Genomic DNA, 13,561 nt, shown 5'->3' on the forward strand with positions numbered 1-13,561 from the left:
GCTGTACATTTTCATTTCTCTAGAGTATATATCTACAAGTAGAATTTCTGAGTCTTATATTAACCTTTGGAGAAACTGCCAAACTGTTTTCCCAACTGGCTGCACTTACAATCCCATAGCAATGAATGAGAGCTCCAATTTCTCCACATTCTTGCCAACACTTGTTATCTTCCATCTTTTTTCTTATAGCCATCCTAGTGAGTGTGAAGTTGGATCACGTGGTTTTGATTTGCTTTCCCTAACGATTAATGATATTGAGCATTTAGTGTGTTCATTGGTTTATTCATATATCTTCTTTGGAGAAATGTCCACTTAATCATCTTCCTATCATTAATTGGGTTGTTTTCTTATTATTGAGTTGTAAGAGTTCTTTATATATTCTGGACATAATTCCCTTATCAGATGTATGATCTACCACTGAAACTTCCCTTTTAAAACTATCTCCAGTGAGCCTACCCTTACCTTGTGACAAGCTGCAAGTCACGTACTTGAATTTTGTCAGACGAGCTATTAATTTTCTGTAGTAGCAGAAAAAGAAAAACAATTAGCAACTCTAGGTCAGTTGCAGAGGGGCAGAAACATGGCGATTTCATGTCATGAAGTGGTTTACCTGCTGAAGTTCCTTAATTTCTTGTGAAGTGAAATGTACTCTATGAGGATTCACCAGCTCAATTGCAAAGGGCCTTCCTGGCAGCACACACCCCGCCATGAAACAGAAACGTGTTGATGGAGTTAACATTCAGGCTAATGCAAGAGGGTTAGGAGGTGTGAAACGACGAGCTGAGCTCTAGAGGACTGAAAGTTTAGCTATACCGGGGGGAGGGAAGAATGTGTGAAAAGAAATCAAGGGGCTTTTGGGGGCTGCTAAACCCCAGCACAGGCCATATGTGAGAGTGACTGCTTTCCCGAAGGTCTGCGGACAAGCCTGTGCTCGTTATGAAATGACATCTAAACTGCTAATTGACTCGGTTACACTACTGCCATGTTGTCACATGCAGGGATGTGCAGGTAATCCAAGCTGAAATCCATCCTCCTGGCCTAATCCTGTAGTGAAACAGGAAGGCTGTGATTCTATGAGAAGAAGGGACTATACATCTCAAACAGCGCAGGATTAACTCTCTCATTTACCTTGTAGTAAATGCAACAATATAAAATGAGAAGTGAAGGCTAAGAGAGCAGAAATCACTTTTTCAATGAAGATGTGCATTTTAAAAACTGTACTTGTCCTGCTGAAATGTTATTAAATGGAACAATTAATATTCAAACTTTTGGGGGGGGGGATCCAGCACCTCCTTGTTAATGTACACAAAAGTCCCTTGTAACCTAGAGATATGCAATAGAAACGGCCTCTGAAGAAAGGATTCCTCTTAAAACATAACAGTCATATAACTTAAAAAGGTAGCTAGCTCCATTATCCACAAAGCTTTCTCACTTGGAGAGAAGCTCTGGGCTCTGCCCACTTTGGTTCTGAATAAGTGACTACAGTAAACCTGCTGCTGAAAAGGGTGATAATCTGAAAATTAGTTCTAGTCGACTGATGCTGTTGCAGTCTTACCATTTCCTAATGTTCGCACATCCACATCTTCTCTTCCAGAGGATGAAAAATTAAAACCTGTGGAAAGCAGATAGGAAAACAAATCAGAGAAATAATAGTCCTAAGACTTTTATCCCCACCCTTTAGTAGAAAACCATTTTGTCTTGAACAATTTACAGGAGAATCCCAAAGGATAGTCATCATCCCACCTCTGATTCTAATCTCTCCTAAAAATACCAATAATAATAATAAACACCATTTATTGAGCACTTACTATATGCCAAGCACAGAGCTAAAATTTTTGCTTACATTATTTCATTTAATTCTACCTGGTAAGGTAGGTATTGAAAAAGCAAACAAACAAAAAAAACAACAACAAGCTTCTGAAAGGTTAAATACGTTTCTCAAAGTCACAAGATTAAATGGCAGAGCTACGTGTTTCTAATGTCAAGGCCAGACCTTAACCGTCATCCCACACCACCATCCCACAGGAAGGCCAAAAGCAAAACCATTTGGAGGAAGGCCCTACCACCACCCTGGCTACAAGCTTATGGTGAAAAATCTACCATCTACTTTCTTCTTTTCCTTACATCAAAACAAAAACATTTATTTGGGAATTAAACTTTATGAAATGAAAAGGAGGGGGTAAATGTCTGACTCTAAAAGCAAATTCATTATATAAGCAAACCTAAGCTGGAACCATGACAAAACTAGTGTTCATCCTAAGATAGATGGGTCATCACAGACTAAAAGCTGCAAATATCGGAATAGAAAGTGATTAAAAGGGGGGGGGGTCAGGGGTCACATGACAACTTTTTAGATACAGAACTGACTGGTGATTCCATCATCATGACCACAGCCCACATTAACATGAGAGACATTATTCTCAATGCTTCATATATGTGAACACTATGAGATAGGTACTATCATCATCTCCACTTTACTTATAAGGAAGTGAGACAGAGACAGGCTAAGTAACTTATCTAAGATCACACTGCACTGCCATGAAGACAGCCAAAAACACTCAGACTTGTGCCCACAGGGAAAGCAAGACCAGCTTTCTTGGACAATTGGGAAAGGCTGGGATGCTGTGGAAAGCCTGCTCAGTCATTAGAGTGGTAGAGTTTAAGGTCTCTGAACATAGAGCTTGAGGGCTAGAACTCAGGCTCATACCGATTTTTCATTCAGGAACAGATCTGTCCAGGATGTGTGTGCAAGGCCCTGTGCTAGATGATAGGAGGACACAGGCAAACTAGATGGACATGGTTCATATCCACACAGCACTTACTACTTATGCAGGGATGTGGACCATACATGGTGGGGAGGGCTGGGCAGGAAAAGCACAGGAACACCCTGCTCTTGGAGCACAGCTGCAACATGAGCCAGGGGGTGTGTTTACTCACTAGTCCAGCCACTTTGGAAAGCACGAAAGAAGGACGAACAAGACTGCTGGGAAGATCAGACGGGAAAAGTAGAAGCAGGGTGAATTCCATTTTGACAGCCATTTTTCTCCCAGCAAAGTTCTCGTGGAGATTTTAGAAAAAAGGAAGGCTAAAAAGCTTTCAAATCCTGTGAAAACTACACTCAAGATTAGCCCTCCTTTCAACCTTCCTTCATCTTTAGAAATCACTCTATCGAGCCGGGGCCAACACTGGCTGAGCTGCAGTGTGTCGCACACTGCCATGGCGAAGTGGGCTCCTCTCTGCCCCACGGGGCCCAAAGCTATTGGTCTCACAGAGAGAAGCAATCCAGGACTGGCTAGGTAAGAGCTAGATATCCAAGGCAGGTCTAGAATTCAAGCTGCTAGTTAGGCTCGTGAGTCTGGGTAACCTGTGCTGCTTTATTCTGAAGGACTAGCCAAGTGGGCAGCCATGGGAGGCACAAGGGCAGGTTCTTCTCCAGGTGAAGAACCTAGGCCAGGCAGGGAGTAAGACTCTACAGACCAGTAAGTCCCAAAGAACCCTCCATCCCATGTTTACACTCTACTGTCAAGCTGTTACTAAACCCACAGCAACATTAGTAGCTTTCCGTCAGCAGTCCACACACTCAAGAGTCGCAATAATTAGGGATGGAGAGCTAAATGGAGAGTTCAAAATGGCATCTGGGAAGCGGAAAAATACTGACTCCCTGTCTTATACTGTGAAGGGGGTGATCAGGTCTACCAGAGACTGCTAAATCTGACTAGAAACCTCAAATTCATGCATTAGCACATATATTGTCCCACAAATTCCAACCCATCAACAAGAAAAAGAGGCAGAAAGCTAGGCTCTTGAGAAGTCCAGAAAAACATTATAGTCAATCCAGACAAAGGGAAAGGGGGTATTTACTCTATCTTTGAGGGGAAAAAAATATTTCAGATTTGGACCCTACATTGAGAAACACTTTTGAGGGCAAATTTCAAAACTTGATTCCTATGCAATTATGAATAGCAGCCGACAAAAAGAGGAAAAGGAGCCATTGCCATTTTAGGAAACACATGTTTAAAACTTAGTTGCATTTTCTTAAGTCCTGTGAGTTCTTTGAACCTTCTGCTCAAAGGAACAGATGTTTCAAAAACAAGGATAAGGAGGATCAGGAACTATATGCGTGGTTCAGCTAGTCTCCAGTGGCCCTCACACCCAGGGGCAAACAACGGGGATGAAAGCTAGGCAGAGGCCAGATGATGGCCTCAGGATGTCAAGTTAAATTGTTGGGGCTTTTTTCTGTAGCGAGTCACTGACCAGTTTTCAGCAGGGAACTGACATGACAAATACCTATTTACTTGAGTGATGTAATAAATGTATTAGGGGAAAATTTTCTTAGACACATTGATTCTGAGAGTGTGTCAAGTTAATTACTCATTAACTAGGGAAGTAGCGAGTACATACCATGATGTGCCAGTATGAAGTGACTGAGAAACAAGTCTGTATCTCCCATTTAGGGGAAGGAACCTTTCTGTAAATAGCTAGGCTGCTTTGTGCAATACCAGTTCATTTTCATAGAGCTGTAAAACTTAGAGGTTCACTAGTCAGAACCATCTTCCCTGAGTTGTCAGATGTGAACCACAGAAATAACAAGCAATTTATCTGAGAAGCATGGGTATAGCAAATGTACTACTAATCAGGCATTTCAAACAACAAGGTTTTATCCTTACAAGAAGCCAAGGAGCACAGAGGCCCAAAGGTCTGCTTTCTCTCAAGAGCTCTCAATAAACTTCCTCAGCACACAACTACATATGCTAAACACACCGTTTTATTTATTTTCCGCTTGAGGAAAATAATGTTCCCCCTCACATGGAAGATGACAATGAACATGAAAGACTGAAGTGTGAAACATGCCGCTGTCGCAGAGCCCCCAGCAGCCCTGTTCATAGTGGGGGCTCTGGGACCCAAAAATCAGAACTGAACATTTCTTTAATCTTCTTACAGAAAGGGAGTAAGGTGGCCCCAAATTGAGTCTGAAAGAGATTTTTTGTGTGTGTGCCAAAGCTTTATTTTCACTTCTTCATAACCTGGATAGTCTTATAAGATAACCAGTGTGTAAATATCAGATCAAGTAGATAAAAGCTCCGGGCCATACCCCAGAGGCTTTCCTGCTAAGGTTTTGGAAAATACTAGGTTGCTAGGTTACTTTCTTCTTCATTCAGTCAAGAACACTTAAAGACCCTTAAAAAGAGGGCCGCTCTGCCCTGGCCGGTTTGGCTCAGCGGTTAGAGCTTCGGCCTGCGGTCCGGAGAGACCCGGGTTCGGTTCCGCTAAGGGCAAGTACTTCGGTTGCAGTTTGTCCCCAGCCCTGGTTGGTCGTGCGGGTGGCAGCCACTCGATGTGTCCCTTCAAGTCTATGTTTCTCTCTCTCTCTCCCTTCCTCTCTCTCCCTCCCACTCTATCTGTACAAAAAATGGAAAAAAAAAATCCTCGGGTGAGGATAAAAAAAAAAGAGGGCCGCTCTACCTGATAACAACTTATAAGAGGGATGTGGCTTGAAGCACTTTCCTTTCCCCTTGAGAAGTCAGGGAGCTGGGAGGGACAGCCATGTCTCCGCACGGTCATTTGCTTGCCATTCCTAAAGCAAATGTGTCTTAAGGAGGTTCAAGGAGAAGGATGGATGTCTAACTTACCCCTCAAAAAAGATGTTCTAATTATTTTAGGGAACCCACTTCAAGAGTGCTTTACTTACTGCCTACAGCTTTTCCTGATGTACATGATTTTCTGTGGTTGAAATCTCAGCCTCTTTTCTCTAGACTGCTCCTAGGTGAAATTGAGGCTTTGTGCTGCCTTTGGCCTAACAGGCTATTGAGACAAAGAAAACATAAACCTGATGGGATCTGACTCATCCCACAAACCTGAGCTCATTAATACTTATGAAATTAAAACACAACACAACTCCCATTAAGTCTTTGTAAAATGGTTGTTGGTTCGTTTGCTCTGGGCTTCGGCTTTATCTCAGGACATTCCAGCGGTTAGAATGCAAGTGGTATTGTAACTTCCTCATATTCCCCAAACAAGGTCAAGGCTGAGGCATCCCAAGGTCAGAGCTTAGGTACATTCATTTAAAGTAGTTTCCATTGCTTTGAATTTCCCCAGGAAAGAGCAATCATTTTTAAAAAAGTAAAGAAATCCTTGGGCACTTTGGCTCACATTCAGCCCAAGTCAGAGAAGCTAAGGACATAGCAATCCCTGTTCGCGGGAGGCTGCCAGGCAAGGGGCCCAGACCTGGTGGTAATAGACAAAACACAGAAATCTTCCCTGCCACCTCCAAGGAGTCTGTTCATGAATGACAATGAATTTAAAATAGGAATAATTTAACACTTACTCTCTGCTTTGAACACTGTCAAAAGAGGATCTGAAATCAATTCTTCCACTGAAGATTCCAACTTCCTTTCTCCATCAATTATCCAAGGAGTCTGTGGTAGACTCCTGGAGTATTTATTATATCTCCCTGACAGAGAAATATAAGGTAGGAGAGATGGAATGGTGTGATTAATACAATCAGATAAAAAGAAAAGCAACAACTATATACTGAGTGCCAATCCTAAGATACAAAACAAGGCTTAGCCTTCAATTAATTTACAATATAATTTGGGAAGCCAACACACAGACAGATAAGTAAGTGATAATATTTAAGGTAACAATAGAAGAGATGGCTAAAGGCATAATATGAATCATTAAATGAGTTCTAAAAGGATGCTCAATATATTTATTAATATGACTGTCTGACTGAACAAGTTACATTACAGAACACACCAAGGATCTTTTTTTTTTTTTTAGCAACTACTGCTTTTACAAATGATTAATAATACTTTTGATGTAAGAGTCATTGGTGATGATATATTCCAAAGAGCTCAAATACAGAAAATTTTGAAGTTTTTATAATTTTCTAAAAAACCCTAACAGAATACGACTCATTGCTTTATGAATAAAGCTACCCTAAGGCAAGTAGCTTTCGTTATTACCCTATTTCATTCAATAGTCAAAACTAAAAGTGAATTTCATTTCAGCTATTACTACAAAACAGTTGTAGCTTTGAAAACAAAAACTGTCTGCTAGATTACCCCTTGGGAAAGTCAGTGCAACAAATTTATTTTCAGGCAGAAGCCAAGAGCTTAGTCATTTTGCAGATACTAACATTATTTTTCAAGTTTTTTTTCATAAACAAAAAAATCCTCTCCACAGCTGTATTTCTCCTAACCAGTTTTGGGTCTCGATATCTACCCATATTTCCACTTGGCCTTCTCTGATTTCAAAACCTGGGGAGTGTCATTTCCCTTTGGTATGACATTTTAAATAACAGATGTCTCGAGTGACCTTAAGAATGCTTATACAACCTAAAATGAGGTTGGCTATCAGTTCTAGTTCTCAAAGGGTTAACTAATCAGAACCTAATAACAAAAAGAAGAAGGAAAGAGAAGAGGAATCAGTTGAGTTTTTCAGAAAGGAGAGTAAGTTGATAATGTAAGTATATTCTAGACTAAAAATGTTACCAGCCACAAAGACAGCACCATGAGTACATTCGGTTTCAAGAACAGTGCACAGAGCCTTCGGTGAGTTTGGAGGACAAGGAAACTGCCTGCAAAACAAAACACATTTTACAGCTACTATATCCCAGACATGATATCGAACCACATAGCTACAATGAATCAGCACTGTCCCAGACACACACAGCCTGAGTCTCTCAAGGACTCAGCCTCTCCCTAACTTTAAGTTCAGGAACCGTATGGGTCTGCTAGGCCTCTGGAGTACCACTTTTAATACAGGAGAATGGCACTAAGTAAGTCAGGGCTCTGGTTTACTGCTACGTTCATGCCCAGGAGGCCTCATGTTCCCAGATGATAATGTCCAATGGCCTTGAGGTTTGGGAGAAAAGTCCATATATATGAAGTAGACGCCTTTCCGGTTCTTTAGCCATTTTGCTCTCCATGAATACTTGCTGCTTGCTGCTGGCTTACAAACCCCCGATCCTTTGGGTACAGCTGGTGTGCAGTGAGATCGCCCACATATGTCCCACCTGTGGGGAGAGTCCTCCGCCATTTCTCTCTTTTTTTCCTTCTCATTCTAGCTATGACCTTGGGAATCAGACCAGAGCCAGAAAGGGTGGAATGTGGCAGACTCTGCCCTTTCAGCTGGGAAAACTCCACTGAGGACAGGCAGGGAAGAGCAATGTGCGGCTTTATTCACTGTCCACCTGCTGGGAACTTCCACAGCCACGGACTAATGACCAGATGTGGACTCAACGCAAAAGGCTTGGCTTGAAAATGTCATAGTTTCCCACGATGTCTCAACAAAGAAATCACTTAGGAACTCAAGAACTATTGCTTATAGGACGTAACTGCTTTTACTTTCTAAAATGTAATAACTGGGGAAAGCAGGAGGGGGGTGGGAGCGGGAAGGAGGGGGTCAATGGGGAAAAGAGAGGGACATCTGTAATACTTTCAACAATAAAGAAAAATAAAATAAAATTTAATAAAATATTGCCATTCTGAGACACTTTTAGTCAGTAAAATATACAAAACCTTCCCCATAACTTCACTGTTTGAAATTTATTCAAGAATATTCTAGAAGGATAACTATGATAATCTTGTATTAAATAAAACAAACACTGTGAAAAAAATAGAAGGCTTATTGTATTTCAGCATATTTTAACAAGTGAGGAAACTGCTGAACATTTTCTCCCGCTTCTGGAGATGGCTAATACTACAAAGTTCAGGGTTTGGACTGGAGAGACAGGAAACCTGGCTCTAAATTCACTCCTGCTACCCAGCTGAAATCGTAAGCAAGTCAACTCCCTCTCTGAACCGCAATATCCTCTTCCATAAGATCAAGAAGTTGGTCTTGATTCATAAATTCAAATTTACTTGACAACCATTTATTGAACACCACTGCATGCCAGGTACTGAGCCAGGGAGTGGGGATATAATGAGGATGAAGGCACAGTCCTGGTCCCTGAAATACATCCAATCTTAACTTAGAGAGAGATAATTCAGACTTCTGCTACCATCCCCTTTCTTCTAAAATTCCATGACGCTTCCTCGTTTCTATACTTCTACTTACTTGCGGAAATCCTCTTCTTTTATCTTATTCAAAGCTTTCATAACTGCCATTCTAGTGAATACTGACTATATAGGGTAAAATGAAAAGAAAAGACATTTTAGCGGCTAGACGAGAAAACATCAGAGGTGAAATTATACCATTTTAAACAATACTTAAAAGGGAGAAATACTTAATAGCTTCAAAAAAAACAAGCGAAACAAAAGTGTTCATATTGTCTGTTCTACAATCGGTATACTCCTCCAACCCTTCCCTTCAATCTAGTCTATGTCTCTAATACCCGGCAGGCCCAGCAGAGCACGTCCTCCTCACTGCACTGTGCATCCCCTCGAAATGTGGCATCCTTCAAATAAAAAAATGGTGACATTGCAGGAAGTGTGCTTTGAATATCTTTTCCCAGACCTCAAGAGGAATTTAAATCAATTCATCTACCTTTTCTTCCCTACATCCGCTCCGGGGCCACAGTATATAATTTAAGAGTTAGCTGCCCGGGTAAGGGGCAAAACAGAGCCTACCAGCCTGCCCTGATAGCTAGCAACTCAACCTCTCTCACCAGCCACAAAGTAAAGAAATCCACTATACCAAATAGAAGGGCATCTACAACAAATGTCCCACTTAGGGGTTTTCAAAATAAGAAAAGCCAACTCACATGGTAGACATACTAGAACTAATTACTTCATTTATGATTTACTATGATAAATCACAATTCTGTTTTTTGTTATGAGAAATTACACTTGACTGAAAAGGGGCACAGCGTAGACATCTCAACAATTTATCATCAAGGCAATGATTTTCTAAAACACATCCTGGGGAATCTCAAGGTATTGTAGGGTTAGAACTGAAAATTAAGTGCCTATTTGTTCAGATAGGAAATTTAGGCCTGAAAGAATCTCAGAAGGTCATTCAATTTACTCCCAGCCAAAAGGAAGGAAAACTACAATTAAGACGATCCAATAGTCACTGGGCAAATGGTGTGGTGTCTATGATGCTTTGACAAAAATTTCCTGATCCTATTATCTGATACTGGTACTTGTATATTTCCTCAAAGATAAAAAAAATAAACCTAGATCTTCAATATAAATATGGCTTAAAGGTCTTTAGGACAGTTTCCCAATTGGTATAGCAAAGCAGTGAGCTACAATTATGCCAAGATATCAATCCCTGTAGTTCATAGGAGCTGAGGAACAGGGCCTGGAACAGTGGGAACCCCCAGGCCTATTGCTTCCAACTTAAAGTAACTTTACCTATTAACTTCAGGGTGCTGCACACACATGGTAATGTTCTAGGTGGACCATGAGGTGAGAAAAGCAGGAAGGCACTGCTTCAGGCTTGGTCTGCGTTTTCAATTACTTCTGCACAGGGCGTTCAGCAAATGTTACTACCCTTCCCCCACAACCTGTTCTAAAAGGCCCAGCAATTAGTCAAAGCAAGAGGAAGACCAAATTAAGTATCTTTGACAATAAACTCACATTCTTTTTAACAACCAGATCAGCAAAGTGGATGTCTGTAATTTAGGAATGCCTGGGTCTGCACAAAACCAGCTAAGTAACTGGGATGTGAAAGCTTGCCAATATCATGCCATGCCATTCTATCCTGGCATAATAGAAACGAAAAGTAAATGCCAACTAAGTTGCTCATTAACATGAACACCAGCTCACATCAGACAGTAAAGGGGAGTTTGAATAATATGCCCTTTTTGCAAGTGTAGCTTGAAATAGGCTTTATTAATTCAGGACAAAAAAATAATTTACTTTGAATTACATTTTTAAAACGCCAGTTGCTTGAAAATGGATCTTAGGCAAAAGTTTGGAATGCTGTTGAATTCACCACAGATTTTCCCAGACAATGTAATTCTGGGAATTAATATCTGTAAGTCAAATTTTCCCAAATGGGTAACAGAAATATCATTGAAACTCCGGTTCTAGATTCAACATCAGGGAACAGCCCAGACAGTGACACAAGCACATGAGAATGATTGCGTTAAGACTTTCTAGCCAGAGGCAAAGGTGTTGAGAGTTGGAAAAAAATAAAAATAAGCATAGCAAGTGAAAAGATTTAAAGACTGATTCTTAGGAAACTAGATTGCCACATTACTAATGCATACCTTTTCTGTTGTTAATTTGAATATTCAGCTCAGACAAAACTCACTAAAGAATAAGAACCAGGAATCCTTACCTGTTTGTTTTTGGCTGGCTTGAAACAATCTGGACATGTTGCACGTCTAAGTAAAATTCAAGTTAATATAAAAGGTTAATGAGTTTATTTTGGGGTGGATATAATGCAAACAGATTTTATACAACATGGTTGCTAAACTCAGGGTATCAGGAGCAGACAAAATAAATCCCTATATGAGCTGCATTGGTTTGCCTAAACCCTTATGTTAGAGAGCACATTTTAAACCTACTAAGACAGGACAAGTTCTGATATACTCATTAGAAAGAGGAGCAATACTATTTTCATGAAAACCAAAAAGCATTAACAATGTTACACCACTGACGTTGTTTATGTAGCAACTTACAGGAAGTGACAATCCTCAACTGTTTCTGGGTGAGCAAAGACCACACTCACTTCAAACAAGCTCTAAAAATTATAAAAGACAGTTTTAAAATGAGCAAAAGGAAACCAACATCTAACAACTTATGAATGAAAATAGAAATTAACTCTCAAAGATTGGCTCAGAAAAAGAATGACAAGGAAAATGGGAACTACTACTATTTTCAAAGTGGCTTGTTCACAGAGCAGCTGAACTTTCTTTAACTTCTAAAGTTCAATTACTGGTGATCCTACCAAAAAACAAGTTTGAAACAAATTTTTTAATAAATTTGTATCATTTTGTACATGTTTATAAATTAGGTGTGAAGATGAATGAGAATTCAGGGAGTTGGAAAGAGATTAAGTGAAAGAAATGAAGAATTGTTCCAGTCAATACTATGATTAGAATTATCAGCAACAGCCCAGCTGGTATCGCTCAGTGGTTGAGCATTAACCCATGTACCAAGAGGTTGCTGGTTTGATTCCCAGTCAGGGCATGTGCCCAGGTTGTGGGCCAAATCCCCAGTGTGGGGCATGCAGTAGGTGGCCAACTGATGTTCGCTCTCATGGATGTTTCTCTCTCTCTCTCTCTCTCCCTAAAAACCAATAAAGAAAAAAAAATTTTTTAATTATTTTTATTTACATGCTTAACTCTGTATGAGGCTTTTAAAGTGCTCAACTTTCTTAATAAATTTGAATTTTAAAAGAGATCTTAATTTTTTGTCTTATAAAAGTGATACATATAATTTGTAAAATAATCAAATTGTGTTTCCTTCAAGCCATGTTTATGAATAGAAACATAAATGTACAGTATATACTTCTTGGGATAGTAAACATACTTTTGGATAATTGCTTTATTCAATGAATATTAGATCATGGACATCTTTTGAATTCTAGGGACTATTGAACATTTTAGTTGTAGTTTTTTTATTGTTAAAAAATGCTCAAATAAACATCCTACTACACAAACAAGCATAATCTCATACTCTGTGTACATTGACCTCCATGAAGAAGATATAAAGTTCCACATTCTGAAAAAGACACGAATGGTATGCAATGTAAGAATCTTACCTTTTTTATTGAGCACTAACACTTAAGATTGCATTGGGTTGTCAGCAGGTCTATTAGCTACTCTAGAATCACAGTAAAGAAAAGTGGGTTTTTTGTTCTCTAGTCTAATCTACAAAATAAAGATTGCAACACATTCTTTTTACTCAAGAAGACTTCAGTCCTTCTGAATCTGTTAGAACACCACTACATCTTTTGTTTTCTAGTTTCTGTTCTGGTTCAACGGGCAAGAAATCGTCTGTGTTTCAAAAGTAAAACTTGAGGTAAAAACATTTTGCGTCAATGACTTCTCTAATTTCCAAAGTACTTTCATTACCTCATTTCCTCTTCCTACTATCTGTGGTGGTTTTATTTTCTGTTCTCTCAGTATTCAGTGTAAAGGACAGTCACAGTTTATTTGAACAGAGAGAAACTGAGCTACAGTTGTCCCCCGCCACTTCGCGCTTCGACTTTCGCGGCTTCACTCTATTGCGTTTTTTTCAAATACGTTCATTAAAAAGTTGATCGAGACACTGAAAATGATACAGAGCACGCTCGGTTGTCTGAGTCAATTATACACCCCTGTATTACAATTAAAATTAAAATTACTGTACGTATAGACTGTAGGCCTATGTATTCGAGCACCCCAGGACTCCTTCAACGCCAGGTGCAACCGCTAGCATCTGGAACTGATTAACCACGATAAACGAGGGACGACTGTATGTAATTCAGAAGAGTGAAAATATTTTGAACTATTTAGCTTTGAAAAATGGTTTTATGATTTTACTTGCATAGGGGTGTGTCTGATATTCAGAGAATTTCCTTCAAGCAAAATGACAAAACAATGAGGCCATACTATTAAAATCTAACTTGAGCTGGAAATATGTCCTGTTTCCACATCTGGAAACTTGTTCGGCTCTTTCCT

General features: G+C 39.8%; 1 protein-coding gene across 1 annotated transcript in view; it reads right to left on the bottom strand.

Moving 5' to 3' along the window:
- The window catches only part of PUS10 (pseudouridine synthase 10), a 56,003-nt gene that overhangs the window by 12,542 nt on the left and 29,900 nt on the right, over window positions 1-13,561 (bottom strand). Inside the window, exons 7-14 of the mRNA XM_036262466.1 lie at window positions 11,576-11,637; window positions 11,233-11,278; window positions 9,061-9,125; window positions 7,494-7,579; window positions 6,326-6,451; window positions 1,556-1,612; window positions 611-687; window positions 463-518 (exon numbers count right to left, since the gene is read on the bottom strand). Of these exons, the coding sequence (XP_036118359.1) occupies window positions 463-518; window positions 611-687; window positions 1,556-1,612; window positions 6,326-6,451; window positions 7,494-7,579; window positions 9,061-9,125; window positions 11,233-11,278; window positions 11,576-11,637 (575 nt within the window). The remainder of the gene's footprint in view (window positions 1-462; window positions 519-610; window positions 688-1,555; window positions 1,613-6,325; window positions 6,452-7,493; window positions 7,580-9,060; window positions 9,126-11,232; window positions 11,279-11,575; window positions 11,638-13,561) is intronic.

Source organism: Molossus molossus, unplaced genomic scaffold, assembly GCF_014108415.1.
Source record: "Molossus molossus isolate mMolMol1 unplaced genomic scaffold, mMolMol1.p scaffold_m16_p_15, whole genome shotgun sequence".
Taxonomy (NCBI): domain Eukaryota; kingdom Metazoa; phylum Chordata; class Mammalia; order Chiroptera; family Molossidae; genus Molossus; species Molossus molossus.